The sequence below is a fragment of the Agelaius tricolor genome, unplaced genomic scaffold, assembly GCF_023055355.1.
Source record: "Agelaius tricolor isolate 1412-34295 unplaced genomic scaffold, bAgeTri1.0.p SCAF_4, whole genome shotgun sequence".
In the NCBI taxonomy this organism is placed as follows: Eukaryota; Metazoa; Chordata; class Aves; order Passeriformes; family Icteridae; genus Agelaius; species Agelaius tricolor.
In genome coordinates this window covers 31,353,892-31,369,005 of record NW_027269264.1, presented here as the reverse complement: position 1 = coordinate 31,369,005, position 15,114 = coordinate 31,353,892, and the positions used below count along the sequence as shown (strand labels likewise).

Here is a 15,114-nt window from a genome sequence, read left to right as displayed (position 1 = left end):
TCTCCTCAGAGAATAACAGTTAATCAAGTAAAAGATTTAAATAACTAACTCGGTGTCAATGGTAAGCCAATTATCCACTGAACATTATAGAAAAAATGTCAGTCTTACACGAAGAGGAAGAGAGAAAGGAACAACAAAAATTTAAGGCAGGCACATAGAGCTAATCTAATTATTAATATATTGCAAAGTAATCTACAAAGCTCCGACTGCATCAACATTTTTTTTTAATTTGACAATAGAATTTCAATTTCAAGTTGGATGCTATATGTTTTGCATAATGTGTAGTCTGCAAAGTTACAAACAATTCATACAAATGTCAGCTAACTGAGTCCAATGTTCAAGAATCCTCTGTTGTCTATTGTTTTTAAATTCACTGAAGCTCTTGACTGAAGCTTGAAAATCTGAATCTACTGGTATTTTGGGAAATGCCGTTATTTTTACAGGGCAAATTCAAAATTAGACATGAATTAATGTAATGATAAAAAAAGCATTCAAGAAATAAAACCAAACAGAACTATAACTTGTAAAAACATTGCAAATATTAGAGAAGTTAAAGGAATGCAACAGTAACATTTTAAAAATAATTATCAAGTGTGAATCATTTACATGTCACCCTAAATAACTATTAAATAACATAAAACATTTCACCCTAATAAACTATTCAGCTACTGAAACCTTCTGTCATGTCTTTCATGTTCTTATTTACTTACTTTGAATCATTATTCTTCATGTGTTATAATCTACTTATAATTTTTGAATTTGCATATGTTCCCACAAACTAAATTTTATATTTAACTCTATATATTTCAAAATTATAATAAATATAATTAATTATTTCAAAGACTGGATTTTTGTATGTTGTCAAGCATGATAACAAGTAAAAATCAGTCAGCTGACCCAACCATTAATTTTCATACTTAAGCATAAAAATCTGTAACATTTCTTGTAATCCACAAGCATTATCAATTCATATGGCTTGTAACTAAACAAGTTAAAAAAAACCACAACAAGCAAACAACAAAACCCCAGACACTTTTGTACAGAAACACAAGAAGTGGATGCAGCACTCATGTTTTATGCAATAAACTGATGATCAAGACACATATGCAAGAACCTGGAGTCAGATTTTTCTTCCCCTTTATCTATACAATATTTATTTTTAAATTAATATAGAGAAAAAGTCAAGGCAATTTACTCTTTTTTACTTATGAAAACTTATAATAAACAAACAATAAAATAGTAAACCACAAACACAGAAATTATAATTTCTTGTTTACCTTCAGAAAAGCATTACTTCTAAATGATTGAGGAACATAATAGTACCTCATCAACAACCAAAGTCAGAAATTTTGCTTTGTTAACTATGGCTACAACAGTTTCTCTCTTCCCCTGCCGAGACTTCTAGAATCTCCAAACTTAAGTTTCAAAATCTGAAATGTTTCATAAGCCTCATACTATCCTATTCCCTCTTACCCCTCTTTAAGCTACTTAAACACTTTCCATTTTATTTTGATTATTTCAAAAGCCTCAAGATCAGCTGCAAAAAGCCTTGAAGCTAATCCAAAAGAAATGCTTTGCAGTCTGCTGAAAACAAAGCAAAATAGTTCTTTGAGGGACTAATGCTCAAACAGATATTTAATCTATTAACCTTTCTTTTGAAAGTTAAAATCAGTTGATCTTTGTATTGCAATAACCCATGTATGTATTGAGGTACTATGCAGGTCCTGCTTAATCTGTTCTCTCAAGCCAAGGTATCATTGTGGTACCTTGTCATACCTTTGGGATACTGTTTATCTTAAACCATAGGAAAGCTCTACTGAGTTGTTAAGGTGCAAAAAACAAAATGAGTGAATGCTGCCATCTTCATCCCTCCCCATGTGCATCTAGATGTTTTGTGAACAATTCCAGGGATGGTGGCTCCATCACTTCCCCACACTGCCTGTTCCACATCTTGATCACCCTTTGCAGCAAAGAAATTTTTTCTTAATGTCTAACCAAAGTGTCCCTGGGTGCACCTTGAGGTCAGTCGTCTTGTGATGAGCACAGTAACCACTAGCAGACTGGATGTTGCCTCTATCTTTACATCTGTGAACAGTGCTATGCAGCAGAGGACGAATGTAGGGAAATGTTGTGATGTAGGCTCAGGGGAAACAGTTCATGGAAATGATCACCAAGTGACTGACACTGTAATTTCTCTCACAAGAGGAAAGGAAAATCTCGGTATCACCTGTCAGTAAGGAAAGTAATGAAAGGATAAGATCATTGTTCTTGCAATGCTGCAAGTTCTTGCTGCAAGTTCTTGCAATACTGCAAAATAGACATGGCTAGAGGAAATACACTGTACAAAAGATGCAAGGAGAACAACTCTCACCTGCAAAAGTGGAATTGAATATTGGAAGCAATGCAAATCCTAGAGAATGCTTCCAATTTTGAAGAGAATTCAGTCACAGACTTGCTGTGGAACAGGAGATGAAATATATGTTTGCTTTTACCTTGTTAAGGTATATCATATGTATCATTTGTAGACTGCTATATCACACACAGTCTCTAAATAAGGACTGATTGTAACAGAGCACCTATTTCTGCTTATAATAGCACTCTGTATCAGTGTTTCAATGGGACACACATCAATGGGTCTGACTCCAAAATAAACACACTCTTCTGTTTGGTCCAACAGCCAACCAGGTTTTCTAGAACACCCAGTCACTGGAGATGATTTAGCAAACCTTTCAAAACAGAGATCAACGGTGTACTTGAAAGTGAGAGAAACTATTATTACATGCAGTAATGATTGCAACTTAGCAAAGAGACATTTAATTTAATCAAAATTATTCAATCTGGAAATTAAAAATGCAGCTGAATAAGATGATTTAGAAAGCAGTTTTAAGAAACCATGTTTTTAGAAAGCAGACTTAATTGTTTTAAGGTCATTGCACATGGTAACACAACCCTTTAAAATAAAGTTGCAGCAAAGAGGAAAATAAATTCAAATAAGGAAGTGATCTTCTATTTCTCCACAGCACTTGTAGCACAAATACATTATACTTTCTTAAATAGCCTGACACATATCATAGTCAGTTCTTTCCCACTGCAAAGGTTTTAAATGCATTCTAGCATTCCTAGCTCTTCTCTTCTTTAACAGCAGCATATAAAATCACACAGGGAGTAATCTCAAAGTTTTCTTGCTCTTTATGAGAACACATTGATGATTAACTCTTGCTTGTGATAGCAGGAAGGCAAAAGAACCTGATAGTTCCTACTACTGAAACACTGTGAAGTGCTTTACTAGAATGTGGCATTAGAAGAAAGCTTACCAGTTACAAGTAAATTCAAAGTCTAAGTAGTTAGGCTGCAGTATCCTAATTTCCAGACGGCTGTGAAAACTAGATCATGTTTACCCTGAGAGCAAGCAACAAAAAGTCAGGCACCGTGTGAATTCAGATTAAGCAAGCACAGAGTAAGTGCCTGATGTTAAGATGCCACACTAGAAATTAACAATACCAGCAAGAGTCAGACTAGCATTGCAAGGTACAATAATCCAAGGCATTTCCCATTATGCCTCATTGATTGCTTGCATACATTTTATAATGATTTACAAAATATAATGTTAGAAATAAAAGAGATGGAGTTGTAGTAAAAAATCATTTAAAACACTTTTTTTTTGCACATGAAACCAGAAAATAATTAATTTCATTAAGTGCCAGCATTACCACACAAATCAATTGCAATGTCTTACCCTACATTACAGACTCTAATATAATGTTACTGAGCTCAACTTTTACAGACACTTCTGTCTCTTCAAAGATACTGACATTCTGAAAAGAAAAAAAACAGAACAATGGCACAGAAAGAGTAAACTTGTTCTCGTCCTCCCTTAGTTTTTAGCACACATATGCACACACTGGAAATAATTTATAGCAATCTGCACCTATGATCAGATTCTATGTAAATATCTAATTCATTTGACCACTATGTACAAGTGTTCAACCTTATAAAACCTCCAAACAAAGAAATTCTTTCATGTCAGAACAATATCCTCAAACTCCTTTAAGTTTTTAGGATAATTCTGTGGTCCTTAAGCTAATAGAGAGCTTCACAGAAATTAGAGAGAACAGAATCCTTTGTCTAATACTGAGGGAAGGCCTTACCATAGCCAGATACTGGTGGTGATGTATCCTAAGCAAAGGGAAGAAAAGGAAGTGCCATACACCTTGAGACTGTCACAAGACAACATGATACAGCCATTTAATTATAATAGAGAGGCATTTATTAGCCATAAAAAAGAACTGAGATTTTCAACACCCAGTCCAAGACCATTTTCCATGTGGAAACAAAGCAATAAAAGCACACACAATGCACAGCTACAGAAAATCAGGCAAGGTGGGGCACACAGTAAATGAAAACAAAGGTGCCATTCTATAAATTCTATTCTCTGTAATTTAGACAGTCAAAGAAACATTAATTACATATTTCTAAAATTCTGATTAAGTACAGCAGACCTATAGTCCAAGAAATACGGTATTGCCACTGTTAGGAACATGTCAAAGGGTACATACTAAATCTGCAAGATGTCAGGAATTGGGCTTGTCAGGCTCTCTTTGTCTAGGCTTCTCTGTCTTAGTCTAGAGTTTTGTTCCAGTAGTGATTACTGAACAATTAGATAAATGTTACTTAATCTTTTTCCATTTTATCTAAGCTTTCTATGATTGTGTGGTATGAAACCTATAATTAAAATGCTGAGGCATTGCTCTAACAGATGTTAATATCAAATAGCTATTCTGTACAGAATAAACAATAACCCTAGATCAAAATTGTAGCAAAGAGAACCACGAGGTGGGATAACAGTATTGAAGAAGTATCCATTCTGGCAAAAACAGACCACATAAAACAAATTCAGATTAACTATGGAAATGGAAACCAGTGAATACACTGATATGGATAAGGTATATACTGTGCTAGAACACAAAAATAGCTGCAAGTGGACACACTGTGCCACCCTCACCACCCATCATACATTGCCTACACATAACACCTGTGTTAGTGGTAAATTGCTGTAACTCTCTCTAACTCAGACAGGAGCCACCTTAGTATGCATAACGATAGTAAAAGGAAAAGGATAATGTCAGAGAAAAAGGGATAAATACTAGTAATTAGTAGGAAGATAACAATTTCAACTATGTTGATAATAATTACTTTATTTAACCATTAAGATTTCAATTAAGGCAATAGTAAATTCTTGGGTTTGCATAAATGGTGCATTTTGCCAACATAAACACCACAAATCATTGTACAATTTGGTGAAGAATGTGGTTTGGATCCAACAGCAATATCAATCCTTGCACAATACCAGCAATTAAAATCCTGTTTGCTGCATCAGAACTACAGGGTAAATGGCTACATTTTATTAATCTGTTACAATCTGTAAGAAGAAAGTTCACATTTAGTATGTGGAACCAAATGACTTCTTAACATAGGTGTAGCAATAATAGTCTTAATATATTCTGAACAGCCAGGTAAGCCTGTACATGCCATTGCAACAACAATGCACTTTTGTTTCGGGATGGAGTGACATATTTGACAAGCAAAACTGTTGCTAACTAGAGACAAATGCAGTTAACATAATTCAAATATTCTCATATCATACAATGTATGTGACAAGTTGTAGGCTACACCCCTTGTATAATTATATTGCCTCCAATTATAATAAAACAAAATAATTATTAAGTGTAGACAAATCATGATATAAAATGTGTGGGAAGAATTGTATTACAGGAATACAACAATTACACTTGACAAAGAATGTGAAACCTGACAAACTTTTTAGTTTTATAATGCAAAGAATTAGGTAACTTTTTCCTGATATGTATTGTAACTGCATCCTCTGTTGCTACTGTATATGGATTTAAATCAGTGGTAGTTTGCAAGTGCTATATTTTAAAATAAAGGATAATTCTTTCACAGAATTGTAGAATTGCTTGGGTCAGGAGGGACCTTAAGGATCTTCTAGTCCAATTCCCCCTGTCATGGGCAGTGAAACCTTCCATTAGTCCAGGTTACTCAAAGCTCCATCCAACCTGGTCTTAAATGCTGCCAGGGATGTGGCATCCACAACTTCTCTGGACAACCTTCTTTGCCACCCTCTGAGCCAAGAATTTCTTCATCATATCTGTCTCATCTAATCTAAATCTCTCCTCTTTTACTTTAAAACCATTGCCTCTTTAGCCTATCATTATCTGCCTGTAAAAGAAGTCCCTCTCCTACCTTTTTTGTAAGCCTTCTTTAAGTAATGGAAGGTTACAATAAAGCTCCTCAATCTGTCCTCATCTGTCCTCATAAGAGAGGTGCTCCAGCCCTCTGGTCATCTTCGTGACTCTCTTCTGGACCTGCTCTAACAGGTCCATGTCCTTCTAATTGCTGAGGACCCCAGAAGTGGACACAGCACTCCAAGTGAGGTCTCATGAGAGCAGAGTAGAAGGCAATCTTTCATCAGGCATGCTGTGACAATTTATTACAGAGATTCCTGTATGAATTAAAGTCTTCAGCCTAACTATGATTTGCAGACTTCTTATTCTGTTGCCAGAGCAGTACTATTGCTTGATAGATCACAGAAACATCCTATATCCAATTTTGAGTTATAATTAAGATTTTGATTTATCATAAATATATCAAACACATAATCATAGGAAGACTACCCAAAATCTGGTGTATAAGAGTATATGGGAAATGTGCTTCACTATATAGAATCTTTGAAAAGTCTGACTAGAAACACAGACTGGGTACCTTCTCCATCAATAAAATTACAATCTTTAGAAAGGCAAATCTTCCTGTAAGGATTGAACAACAAACTCCTTGTCCACTATATTGCTGCTCACAACAACATAGTTAAGATCTCTGTAGGAGAGAAAAACAATCTAGATTTGGCTCACATGCTAAGAAGCGCTTTCTTCTTTTATATCCTATTGACTGATTTTGCAGCAATTGACAGAGGGATTCAGACACAGAAATATAATAAAATAATGGAAACCTGAAGGTTCATACCAGTCAGTGTCTGCTTCTGTTTTTCCCTTGGACTGTAATAAGTAGTGTAGTACACTTTTTATAACTGCCAGAAGTCCCAACAGCACACATAAGAATTAAAAAGTAATGAAAAGAGAAACTTGAAAAATAGCATATTTAAGAATGACCTCTTTTGGAGGCTAATAGGTTCTATCATGATCACAATGACATTATGGTGCTGTACATGTGTGCTGACTTTGGCTGGGGTAGAGTTACTTTCTTCACAGTAGATAGTATCAATGCAATTTGTGGCACAAGTCTGAAACACAGCGGTTTACTAGCTACTTAGAAGAAAATGAATCTATCCCAGACAAAATCAGTACAACAGAGAAGTCAAATGCATATTTAAAATACATTGTTTAGCATTTATAAGTGAGAAGAAAACCAGAGAAGACAGTACATGAAAAATTAATAAATCAATATGTGCTAGTAGAAATGACCAAAGAACACTGTCAGCGTCAGCAACCAAAGTCTCTGAATCCAAATAATACTAGTCTTTTAAACTGCTTTTGGATTACCATCAATAAATATCTTCAGACAATCAATAAGCTTTCTAAATTGTACTTCTTCAAAAAGCCAGTTAGAAAGCAAAAATGGTAAATGAAAAAATACCATTGAGAAGCTCCTTTCCAAGCAACACACTCTACTTTGAAGTTTGAGCCAATTTCAAAGGTGGTGTTGCTCCAAGCCTGTTATTAGACTAGGTATTGTCCAGAGGCCAGATCAAATCTAGATTTTTTTTTTAGTCTTACTTAGCTTGCATATTGAAGAAAGAAACTTGATGATGAAAACGCTTGTTCAGGAAAGCAGGAAATGCACAATCATGTGAAAACAAGATGTTAAAGAAGCAGCAAATGAGACTGTTAATTTTCTTCCTCTGCTTTTCCTCATTCCTTTGGAAAAAAAAAACCTGATCTCATTTTATCAAACACACAAATGAAATTAAATTACTAGATAGTAATTACAGCTGCTGCATCTTTCTATCATTTGCCACTAGGATTGCAGCCAGGAAGAAAGAAGGCCCTGGCTTTTGTCCTGAGGACAGAAGCTATACAATATGTCTTTCAGACAGAACGTATCCATGAATTAGAAAATACTTTTTCAAACAACACTATGCCATACAGGGGGCAACTAAAACAATTACAAGAATTCTACTTACACAAAACTTCTGCCTTAATAAAAACAAATAGTGTGAATTCACATTTTAATCCAAAAAACTATTTTGACACTGGAAGAACTGCAATGGAATATTTTTTCTTTCTAATTTAATATACAGTAGTTGATAGAATCTAACTGAAAATATTTAACTGAAAGTATTTAACTTCAGATTTTAATGAACATTAAAATTCTGACCATTTTCCAACTTACATAGCTCCATTAGTGTAGACTGTGTCACTTCCCTCCACATACTGAACCTGGGCTGGGTAGACATGCTGTACCTGTTGCACAGTCTGTACTTGCTGTACCTGAAAACAAGAAAACCAAAAGTTTGGGATATCATAAAGAAGTACCAATGCTCCAGTGCACCTAGTGGCTTCTAAACAATTTGGGATACCTCTGTTCTCAAAATTGCTAAAGGTGTATCACAGCACTAGCAAAGAAAATTACTGTTCTTACACAATATTTGTGCTGTAAGTTCAGCGAACAGAGGGCTAACACTGAAGATGCACACTCATACACATCTTCAGTGTCAAAGGCAAAACTGGAGAACACAAAGATGATATGAAATGTAACTTTGTTTTGCACCAAGCTGAAGAACTACATTTACTACAGAAGAAAGTATCATTTCATTACATTTATTATTTTTCTTATTCTGTTTAAGTAGTAAACAGTACAAGCCTTAAAATCATAGCTCAAATATGTTGCAGTAAGTTTAGAAATAAATGTTCTCATTAAGATGCTTTAGCTCTTGTTTAACTGCAGTTAAATTACAGTGATACACTATTTTTTGTGGTGTACAGTTATGGGCCAAGACCCCGAGTTTGAGTAACCCCTTTCCAAGAATATTATCAGCTATGAAAAATTCCAACACAACTAGTTTTACTTCAATGAATTAAACAGCAAGAGGCAGTAAGGCATGGATTATCTTCACATGTATCACTAAGGACAGTTACTTATCAACTCCTTTATTTCATATACTATTGTAGGAATATTTCGGGTCATGCAAATTTTCTCTCCAATCCTAATTTTTTGTCTTCTTCCACAGTAAAGATGAAGAACTTCAACTTTTACACCTTCCAGTTTTCAGAGAAGCCATGTTTTGATCCAAGAGCAGTCCAGAATCTAAAACCTTCTAAAGGACTTACTTCACAGATTGACACAACTTTACCCAAGGAATTGAATCAAGAAAGTATCAATGCACTTATTTAGCAAATAGATTTAACATTAGGTGACAATAATTCTTCTCATATTTATTGCTATAAGGCTACTTCAGTCTAAACCATTTGGTTCTAATGACTGCAAATACCTAAACCCAGATCAGTCTGGGTTTCATGCACTTGATGAGCCCCCTCCAAGAGATCTTCAAAAATATCCTAATCTAATACTTTCACCTGTGTTATGTTTTAAAAATTCTGCAAAAAAACACATTTCCTACTTTTCCATAGTATTGACTCTGACTTTGAAACAAAAATCTAGATTTTTACAGAAACCTTCCCTTAGGTTAACAGTAAAACCCAAAGTCTGAAAAAGAGAAAACAGCCAAAGTTTAGAATGCAGCTATACTATCATGATGAAAAATCAGATGCTTCTGTCCACTAACAGAAATAAGACAGAATATGATGGCTAAGGTATCTATTAAAATCTATACTTTTATGATTTCCATATGAATCATTACATAAATTGAGAAATACACCTGAAATACAATCTTTCAACTTCAAAAAGTATACTTTGAAGATGTCTCCTTAATTATTGAGGCAAGGTAACTGTCCTAACAATATTTAGTTATTTAACAGGAAGGTTCAGTTCTCAAAAGTAATCACAAAAACTCTAATCAAAATTGTGCACATTACTACGACCTTAGAAAATTCTCTGAATTAAAAAATAGAAATAGCTGTATTGTGCAAACATCTCCCAAAATTAAACTATTTCTACTTCCATCACTTTTGACTTCATAACTTAAATTAATTCAAATCATCATTTCATGGAACAGGCTTGATCCAAATCCACTGTAAGAAAGGTTACACTGTAACCTTGTTATTAATCTGTACCACTCAAAATTTAGATCTTCCAAACTCTGACAAAATGACCCACTCACACAATAATTGGCCAAAATATATATGTGCTTTATTGTGAAACATATATGCAACTTACTGTTGTGCTATTTTTAAAGTTTAAGTCTAGGCATATTTATTCCTTTTGGGTGAGTCAATTCTATTCCCTTCAATCAATGGGAGAAGGGGAGTCATTGTTGATCAGTCTATTACAGAACACCAAACTGATCTACTTGACCTATGCTGTGAGAAAACATCTTGAAAACGGGCTTTGTTCCTAAAACTAGTAGCTTGTCACCTGGCATGTAATGGAGATGCCCCATTTTCTCTCTCAGTAGCACAGCTGGGGAAACACTGTGGAAATGATGCTGTTGTCAGTATCAATTCCATCTTCTCACCCAACTACTCCCAAAATGCACTTTGCTCCATATTCACACATACTGAATATGGCTTAGTTCATATTAAAAATAACCCACACTATTTTGCTGTTAATAAAGGAGACACGGTTTTCTCCCCGTAACCTGCATACACTGGTAAAATGGAACTCTACATTGTGTACAAACACAGCATTAAAATAGAGAGGTCACGTTCCCCTTCTATATAAGGCATTATTATATCCTCACATTATTCTTGAATACAAGCTGCTACCCATTTCAAAAGCATCAGATTCAGTACAGTGCAAGACCTTTCTGTCAAAACTGAGACAATACTGTAGGGACAAAGTGTATACACCCTGCATCAATGTTTGCTGACTATTGGACAGGAAACTGAAAAATTCCAAAATGTGTTTCTCTTCTAATATGGAGTAAGAACAACAAAAATTTATTTTACCATGAAACAAAATACCAATATCTGTTAAAATTAAAACTTTCATTGCTTAAATTCAATTTTCCAGCAGTTTTTATCTAAGTTCTTTAATAGCCTAACATAGAGTACTACTAGAAACATCAGGACTTCTTATGCATAGAAAGTAACTTGTTTTTCAAACCAACATTTAAGAATGGATATGCTACAGTGCTATTAAAACATTTTACCTACTTTTGAAAATCAAAATGTTTTTCCTTTAACACTGAAGTTCAATACAAAGAGGGCCACTGTTTTTTTTTTCAATACAGTAATTTAAAAAGTTTACAAAAAAACTTGCTTTGCATCAGCTTCTCTGAAACTCACTACTGCTACAGTTAAATTCATTATCCTGCCAAAGGAGACTGTAGTCACTACATGGTATTGCAATGTACTAAGAACTTTAGAGTGGGGAAGGTTAGAGGCAAATGTTTTTCCTATCAAGCTCTGACAAATAAAATAAGGAAGGAGCCTTTAGGATGGCCTTGTATATGAAACCTGTGCCATGATGAAAGTCTTTGTTGTATGATATTTCCAATACTAATTTTATTTCCTATTTTATTTAATCTTTAAATTTTTAATGAGAATTAAACCTAGTGCCTCTGAATCTTGTTTTTAATATTCAACAGAAATAAATTAGATGTGTATATTTACTCTCTATGAGCACAAAATTATTTGAGAGACGTTGGTTAGGAGGAAACAAAACACCATGAAAAATTGTGGAAAATATTAAAAAGGTCAGTTTTTTCTTCACAACTGTTTTATTTATCATTATCTTTTCACCTTTTATTAAGCTGTTAAAGGAGTGGTATCAGCTAAGTCACGTAGCTTTTGGGGCAGACCAGAAATTGTTGACTATTCTTGCAGTGCTTTCCAGAGGCCTAAAACTAAATGGCCTTCTTATATTAAAAAATTCTCCAATAATTAATTGAAATGGGCTCAAAATAGAAAACACAATAAAATATTTATGAAACAGCAACAGTATTCATGTTTAAAAATTATCTTCTAGGGTGGATTGGTGAACTAGCCATGGTAATTTTCATTATTTTCTGGCTGGAAAACAGAAAATTAACAAAAAACTTTAGCAATTTTTGAGTTAAATAACAACAGATAGTAGAGCTTTCATTCCTCTTGCCTCAGTGACTCTATCCTGAAATAAAAAACTGGAATAGGATCAGAAGCAAGCAGCTGAAATGTTGCAGGACAACAAGAGGTGAATGAAAACTTATTTCAATATACATGTGTAGTTACATTTACTAGCTGAAGAAGAAAAAAAAGGCAAAAAAAGTCTTCTTAATTATACTACCTCAGAGGAACAAATGAGGGACTAAGTTATATTTTATCTATGAAAATTTGTCAACAAAATAAAGCATATGAAAGAATACTGAAATGCTGAAATTACACTGAAGCATGAATCAAAATATAAGAGTGAACTTTGATTTCCAATAAAAAGTGCTTCTGTTCCAAGTACTACTAAGCAAAGACTAGAACAACAGAGCAATATATATATATATATAAGGGTTTTTAAATTCCATTTTAAAAAGAACATATAATTATCCACTGTGTCTTTGCAAACAGCTTGTATGTGCAACATTTTCTGTCCTTGGAGGTAAAAATAATTTTTTCCTTCATTAGTATGGATTACTTTTGGCAAGTAATATATAAATAGCACATGCTGTAATATTCTAAGCACATTCATATTTATATAATGGCTAATGTCAGCTCATGATTACGTGTTTCATATGCTAAACATGATTTTGCATTGGGAGCAATTTTGATTAGCAGAAGTCTGCATCTCCAGTTAATGAATGACAGAATGCTTTGTGACTGCGATGGCCACCGAATTCAGTGACTGTGAAGAAATGCTTTGCCCAACTTGAGTTGCATGGATATATTTTTACAAAATAGCTTAATTTTAGTTTTTCTTTCCCCAATTCTTCCATATCACATGGCATAAACTCAAAAATTAGTTTAATTTTGAATCCTTAGAAGCTTACTGCACTGAACTGAAGACTGCCTGTTGAAAAAGCAATCATATATTAATGAAAAATCCCACTATTCAAGGAAACAGAAGACAAAGAGAACTTCTTAGGCGATTTAAACAAAATTTAATTACACTCCCACATTTTGGTCTTACTGTTGTTGCTTTTTGCTTCTTATTCCCCTCTATCCCATCTCAACAGTGACTTCTGCTGTGTTGCATGAAACCAGTTGCTACTAAAGCCACTTCTGCAAGAGGAAAAATCCAGGTTTTCATAAATGGTACCTTTATTGTTCCTATTCTCAGAGCATTACAGCAGACTTTTATGAGCTGCATATTAATACCAGCTATATGGAAATGAGGGATTTGTTTTAGCTAGAAATATTAAAAGTTACTAATTTGTTGATTGTTTTTTCAAAAGACAGGAAGCCTGAGTACTAAGACAGCTGAAGAGAAAAGGCTCTTAGTTTGCTCTTCCACTTATTCAGCTTGCTCTTCTTCAGGGCAAAAATATTTCATTTTGAAAAAAATGAAAATTTTTTGTGCATATAAGAAACATGATGTCATGAAATCAAGCCCAAATTAATGCATTCAGGCAATGTCATTTAAACATGACATACATATAGGAATAGAAACTTCAGAAACAGAAACCTCCCTAGAAAAATTAAATACTATACATTTAATATGAATTAAAAACAAATTAATCTAAAATTGCATTATTCACTGGAAAGTACTAATAAATTACTGCAAAACATGATATGTAAGTTTCAGCTTACACCAAATTGTTCTGTATACATGGAAACTATGTTACAGTATCCTTGAATTTAACAAAATCCCAGAAGTGTCCCATTGTTTTTAGCAATGTACATTCACAAGAAAATATAATCGAAATTTGAATATTCACACATAATTTGGATACAGTTGAAATCATCAAGCATGTCCATTACAAATCATAGAAAAAAAACCCCCATATTTTATATACTCTTGTCTAAAACCTTCTCTCCAGCTTTCAGCATTGGTAATTTTGAATGTGCAGAAATAGTAAGTCCTTCCTCTGCCATCAAAAGAATGTCTTTATTAAAATAGTCATTATAATGGCTCTTTCTCCTAATTTTCTTTACGCAAATTGACTTATTCCTACTAAAGGTACATAGAGGCAATATTAATTTTATGCCAATGAAATTTATACACAGGTAATTCCTCAGGACAGATCATACCTGCAATTTCCTCAACACAGTGATTGTTTTCATATTTGCTCTTCCTTTCATATTTGCTCTTTTTTTTTTCAGCCCTGGAATTGAAATCACCTATACCACCTACATTCTTCATCACATTTCCTGCTGGCATACCATAGTCACATCTTCACTCTTCCCTTCCTCCTCACTGCTTCCATAATCTAATCATCTCTCTATACACATATCTCCCATACATACGTGTTTCAATCACTGCAATACTGTCTGCACTGGACTTCCGAATATTCTTGTTGGATCTTCAATCCCCGTTCCTTTCTATTTCTTTTCTCAAATGTTATGTTGATTATACAGTCAGCGTTAAGAGTCAATTGGAAAAATATAATTTACTATGTCTACAGGGAAAAACATTCCAGTATGATGATGGTGCATTCAACACAAGGTGATACTCAGAAGTACCAGTACTAAAGGAGATGTACGTAAAGGTGATGAGAAACAATTTTACACACTCAGATAGGGCAACAAAAATACTGCTTGCCAGTCTTATTAAGGTATAAACAAAGAAGGAAAAACCAAATCTCATCCTTGGCTTCTGTATTTTGACACACATGTAACATTATTAATGGACAACCAGCATTACTTTAGAAAATATATAGACAGTTGGTGACAAAGATTAATGCATTATTTATGTGAGAAAATATGTTAAGGAAAATTCCCAGTCTTTCCATTCATGAGACTCTCTGGCAGTCACACTCCCATTGCAGAGACTTCAACTGCTGGGCCTGAGGTTCCTTCAGTAGGTGGCTCCACTTAACAAACAAGGAGCCACTTC

At 34.1% G+C, this 15,114-nt stretch overlaps 1 protein-coding gene across 4 annotated transcripts in view; it reads right to left on the bottom strand.

The window, feature by feature from the left end:
• Nucleotides 1-15,114, bottom strand: part of RFX3 (regulatory factor X3) — a 108,855-nt gene that overhangs the window by 40,826 nt on the left and 52,915 nt on the right. For all 4 annotated transcript variants that reach the window (XM_071425115.1, XM_071425114.1, XM_071425117.1 and 1 more), the window contains one exon: nt 8,425-8,522. In XM_071425115.1, coding sequence (XP_071281216.1) covers nt 8,425-8,522 — 98 coding nt within the window. The remainder of the gene's footprint in view (nt 1-8,424; nt 8,523-15,114) is intronic.